Source organism: Octodon degus, unplaced genomic scaffold (assembly GCF_000260255.1).
Source record: "Octodon degus isolate 3935 unplaced genomic scaffold, OctDeg1.0 scaffold00342, whole genome shotgun sequence".
Taxonomy (NCBI): Eukaryota; Metazoa; Chordata; class Mammalia; order Rodentia; family Octodontidae; genus Octodon; species Octodon degus.
Window position 1 is genome coordinate 920,857 of NW_004524918.1, and position 5,409 is coordinate 926,265.

General features: G+C 47.3%; 1 protein-coding gene across 5 annotated transcripts in view; it reads right to left on the reverse strand.

Annotated features, from left to right (window-relative positions):
- Positions 1-3,518, reverse strand: part of Slc5a10 (solute carrier family 5 member 10) — a 98,669-nt gene extending 95,151 nt beyond the window's left edge. For 4 of the 5 annotated variants that reach the window (XM_023708214.1, XM_004647937.2, XM_023708212.1 and 1 more), the window contains exons 1-2: positions 3,435-3,505; positions 2,326-2,472 (exon numbers count right to left, since the gene is read on the reverse strand). In XM_023708214.1, the coding sequence (XP_023563982.1) occupies positions 2,326-2,439 (114 nt within the window). In that variant the 5' untranslated portion in view covers positions 2,440-2,472; positions 3,435-3,505. Of the gene's footprint in view, positions 1-2,325; positions 2,473-3,434 lie in introns of all 5 variants that reach the window. The other variant, XM_023708215.1, reaches the window with a different exon arrangement.
- Positions 3,519-5,409: the final 1,891 nt, after the last annotated feature.

Consider the following 5,409-nt stretch of genomic DNA (forward strand, 5'->3'; position numbering starts at 1 on the left):
AAAGAAAGAAAGAAAGAAAGAAAGAAAGAAAGAAAGAAAGAAAGAAAGAAAGAAAGAAAGAAAGAAAAAGAAAAAATACTCATTAAGCCATGTTATAAACAGATGTGTGTCATCCAGGCCTCGCTCTTCCATTTATAGGCAGAGTGGATTTATATCCTTCTTAAGGGCCCTGGACTGTCAGGTGGTAAGTGCTGCTTGACTTCAACGTAGGTCCCCAGCAGCCTTAGCCCCTAGCGAGAGTCGGCCTGTCCTCTGAGACTTTGAAGCCAGCCACTGGCTCCTCTCTAGCTACGAAAGTGCCAGATGGCATCTTCTTCCAACATAACACATCTGCTCTGAAACCTGCTGTTCAGCGGAGCCACTTTCTTTCTTTCTTTAGTTTTTTGGGGGAACCGAGGATTGAACTCAGGCCCTTGAAGTGCTCATTCCACTGAGCCATCTCCCCAGCCCCTAGTGCAGCCACTTTCTTCAGCTCTCTCTGCTGGGCCTTTGGGGTGAGCGCTGCAGTGGCGTTCCAGAGCTTGCCGCTTCCACTTGCACTTGGATGCTGTGGGAACGCCTTCTCTTCTTGTTCTTCAAAAACCAACCTCTGCTGGCTCCGGGCTCATCTAAAACTTCCTTGCCTCTCTCAGCCTTCACAGAGATGTGGGCAGCTAGAATCTCGGTCTAGATTCGTCTGCAGTGTGGCTGGCTTGTTCTTCTACCCAGCACACTGAAACTATTTCAGCAATGCGGCTGTTTTGCTTTCTGTGTTTGCTGGACTAGCACTTTCAGTTTTAAGAATTTTTCCTCTGTGTCTCCAATTTGGGTAATTGTTTGACGCAAGAGATCTAGCCTTTCATCTATCTCTGCTTTCCACATGCCTTCCTGAGCTTAATTATTTCTAGGTTTTGATTTAGAATAAAAGATGTGTGACTCCTTTTTCCACTTGAACACTTGGAGGCCATGGTAGGGTTACTAATTAGCCTCATTGCCATGTTGTATCTCAGGAAATAGGAGGGGGGGGGAGAGAGAGACAGAGAGATAGAGAGACAAGAGACAGAGAGACAGAGAGAGAGGCAGGGAGCAGCTGGGCAGAGCAACAAGTACAATACATATCCACCAAGTTCACCATCTTGTATGGACAGGGTATGATGCCCCATATGATAACAACAGGAACATAAAGATTCCTGGTCACATATCACAATAGGTATAAAAACAAAGAAGTTTGAAATATTATAGGAGTGGCTAAAATGTGGCCTGAAGTCACGAAGAGCACATGCTGTTGGGAAGATAACCCTGATCATTTTGCTCAACCTGAGATTGCTACAACTTCCAATTTGTAAAACCCTGGAGGAAGTTTGTCTGTACACAGAACAGAGCCAGGACTAGACCCCAGCTTTGCTGACAACCAGTACTGGGTCATTTGTAATTTAACTATGTCACAATTAAATTTAGTTACTGCTACTGTTATCAACACTACTTCTACCATTCCAACCACCACCACCATTACCACCCCCACTCCAGTTATCATTAACCACCACCCCACAACCACCCCTTCCACAGCCATTCCTACTGACACCCTGTTAGTATAGGTTTTGTGGCATCCCAGGACCCTGTCCTGTGCAGGGCCCTTTGGTAAGAGACCTCAGCCTGGGAGGTGGGTGGTATCCGCTCATCACAGATCCAAGTACTAAAGCCCATAAAGCTGAGGGGACTTAAGCTGTCACCCATTCCCTGAGCTCTCAGGTTTAGACTCGGAGTCACATAAGATCAGAACTGGTACCTTTCTCCTAAGAAAAATGCCAGGGCTCAAGGACACTATCTGGGAACCTCTAGGACTGAGAAGGTAAAGGGGGGCCTCTCCCAGCCCATCTTCCTATGGTGAGCACCTCAAACTTGCTATCAGGAATATACTTAAGAAGAATTTCTTCCCACCATGGAGGACTCCTCAGGCAAGTCCCAGCCACTTGTGGCCTGTACACGAGGGCGCCCCTTCCTGAGGGCTGTGGAAAGGATGGGGCTTGGGAAGGCTGGCAGCATTTGGATCAAATCTCATGTCTCTTATCAAGGGGGAGTGAACAGGTTTATGAGCTAGAGATAGGCTAAATCCCTGGGAAGCCTGATTAAAAAAAAAAGACAACCCAAGCTCCACAGTGTTCTCCTTGCCTCTCGATTCTGAGCCAGCAGCTCTGGGAAGTCATCAGGGAGCCCTGTAGGCTACTGTTCAGGTGGAGGACCATCAGGCAAGACTTATACAGATGTCCCAAGAATAAGCTGGACCCTGGCTCCCATCTCAGGTGCCCACCCCTAGAGTCCAGTTGGCAGCCACCTGAGTTCTCTCACCCATATGCCCACGGCCACATTCAGGGCAAAGTAGACAGCGATGACAACAATGTCAGTCACACTCAGCTGCTGCCCTGGAGCATGGAGGTCCCCAGTGGAGTTGTTAGCGGTCATCCTGCAGGAGTCACCAGCTCTGAGCCCGAGTGTCTGAGGACAAACCAGGCCAGAAAGGGCTTTCAGTCCAGGAATGAATTGATCATTAAACTGAGTGAAGATGGTGGCAGCAGTAGTCCATGATGTGGCTGCGTGCAGAGCAATTGCTTCAAAGTGCAGTTCAACTCCTTTGCCCTTTCATGAAGAGCAAATTCCAGAGCACAGGAATCGAGTTAATCTCAGAGGATGTGGGGGAGAGAGTAAAGGAGCTGACTAGCAATACAAGAATCTCAAGGCCAGGCATGGTGGCACATATCTGTAATCTTAGCACACTGAGGCAGAAGCCACAAGTTTGAGTTTACCCTGGGCTACATAAGACTCTGCCTCAAAAAAAAAAAAAAAAAGAATCTCAAGCAGTTCCAAAAAGGTTATATTACTATTACTGAATAGGTAGTTTGGCCTATATTTAATTTTTACAAGATATGTGGGCACTGGGACAGGTGCCCCATTTCTGGGGACATTGCTGGATGGGAAGCTATGTCCTCTGTGGTCATCAGACTGTGACTAGACTGAGATAGACTTGGGATGCTGGCTCCCACATTACCATTTACCTCCAGCAATGAAGTGTCAGTCTCAAAAATGTCCTGACGGCTGATAGTAGGCCATGTTGCCACATTTCTGTTCTTCCACACTGAATGAGAGGCGAAGTCATTTCACTTGACCATCCACTTGCCCCTTTTAGTCTGCTTGGGATAGCTGGGTGGGGCACCCAATGCTGTCAAAACCCTGAGGTCCTGTGTCACTGCTCATTTATGCTACCATCTAATGCTCAAAGTGACCATGTGGCATAAGGGATTTCTCATCCCAGTTAAGGCAACACAGCCACCTGTCTATGCAGCCACTTAATGGGCCAAGTTGGATTCAGATCTGGCCCCAGGGAGACAAGGATGTCTCCGGTTCCATTTGGATTCTGTCAGGGCCTAGGTTAGATAGGTACATAAAGCCTGGCCGCTTACCTCACCCAGCTCACTCTTCTGTCCAGCCACTCATAGCAAGGCTTTGCAAAGTATGTGGAGTTTAACCAGACATGCAGCCCATCCAGAGAGGTACGAGTGAGTGGCTGCTGCCGGGAACATGCTAGCCTGCAAGCCTAACTGTGCCTGTTACTCAGCAACCCTGAGGTGGGGCAAAGATTAATTCCACCCTTGAAGGACCAGACAGAGGAGGGAAAAGCCGCTGCTGAGAGGACACTGAGGTTGCCCTTCTCTAATTGCCTTCTACCACCTAGTCTCCAAAAGGGTCTACTTCTCAGGTGACTGCCTGAAATGTATTGTAAATCAAAAGCTTGTTTGCATCAGCTTGAAGGACCCAGTTGGGTCGCATCTAGATTAAGGTGATCGCAGTCTCAGAAGGAAGCAAACCACTTAGAGATAACCACGTCCCCCTTATCTTACGTCTTAGAGACAGGAAGCTGGAATTTCCTGATTGGTCCAGAAGAATAGAGACAGTGGAAGGGTGACCGCAGAAAAAATAGAGGGAGAAACATTATATGGACCCAGGGACAACCTGGGGGAGGAATATCACCTTGTACCCAGCCTACCCACACACCCTATTCCAACCCCATGAGACACATAGTATGATATACCAGGAGACTCAGCTCTTCTGGCTTACAAGGAAGTTATAAAGATTTTGTATGGTGTAGTGGTGCACATCACACTTTTAGCACCAAGGAGGCCAAGGCAGAAAGATTATGAGCTTGAGGCCAGCTTGGGCTACATAGAATTATCAAATTCAAGGCTTTTTGTCAGTGTATTCTTTAGAAACACTTAGTACTTCTTTGATTATAGTTACCACTACATTTTTTAGTTCTGAAATTATTTCTGATCTGATTTCTTCTATACCTTTCTGAAGTTGATTCTTTACTGTCAACACTATTATTTCAGAGCTATCTGGTGTGTAATTTCCAGTTTCCTCAGTGCTAGTGTCTTCTGCATTTGTACTGGGTGGACTCAGGGCCTGAGACTGCATTTTGTTCCTTCTCTTTGTCATTTTGTATACCACTGTCTTCTGACCTTTGGTGTAGAGCTTAGATAGAGTTATTACCTTAGCACCAGGTCTGGATCTATGAAGTTCAGATTCCTCCAGGTGGGTGTTGTTTGGATCTGGCTGCTGTGCTCCACTTCTTTCTGTTGCAGGCGTTAGAGCTAAACCCTTTGTGTCACTCTGGCAAGATGTTCTGCTCCTGAATCAGCTGGGTGGGTCTTGTCTCTAGCATCTTTGCAGGGAGTTCTGCTGAAGGGTTCTGTGCTGGGCCTGCACTCTGGGTCGAATGAGGATCCGCGGGCCCCGGGGTCGTCTCACTCACTCTCCGGGCCTGCGCTCTGGGTCTATTCAGTATCCCACTGGGCCCCGGGTTGTCTCACTCACTCACTGGGCCTGCTCTCTGGGTATGTTCAGGATCTCACAGGCCCTCGGTTGTCTCACTCACTCGCAGGTCCTGCACTCTGGGTCTGTTCAGGATCCCACGGCCCTGGTCGTCTCAGACAAATTTTAACAGAATGAAAAAATCAAATGAGCAACAATAAAATAGTAATGGGGAACTTTAACATGCAACTGTCACAAAGAGATAGATCAACTAGGCAAAGAATTGGCAAAGGAATAACAGAACTAAATCAAACTTGTGAAGAAATTGACTTGGTAGACCTTTACAGAGTATTTCACCCAGCAACAACAGAATACACATTTTTCTCAGCTTCACACAGGACATTCTCCAAAATAGATCATATACTAACTTTTTTTAAAAAAAGTATTTAGTACAAGGTCTACAGGGTCTCACTACATAGATCGGACTTGTAGTGGTCCTCTTGTTTACAGCCTCCCAACCACCGGGATAACAGGCACGCACCACCACGCCCAGCCTCAATTGCTATCTCAGCGTGCTCCAGGGGCAGGGCCAGCATGGCAGGCCCAGGGATTGAATCCCTGACCCCT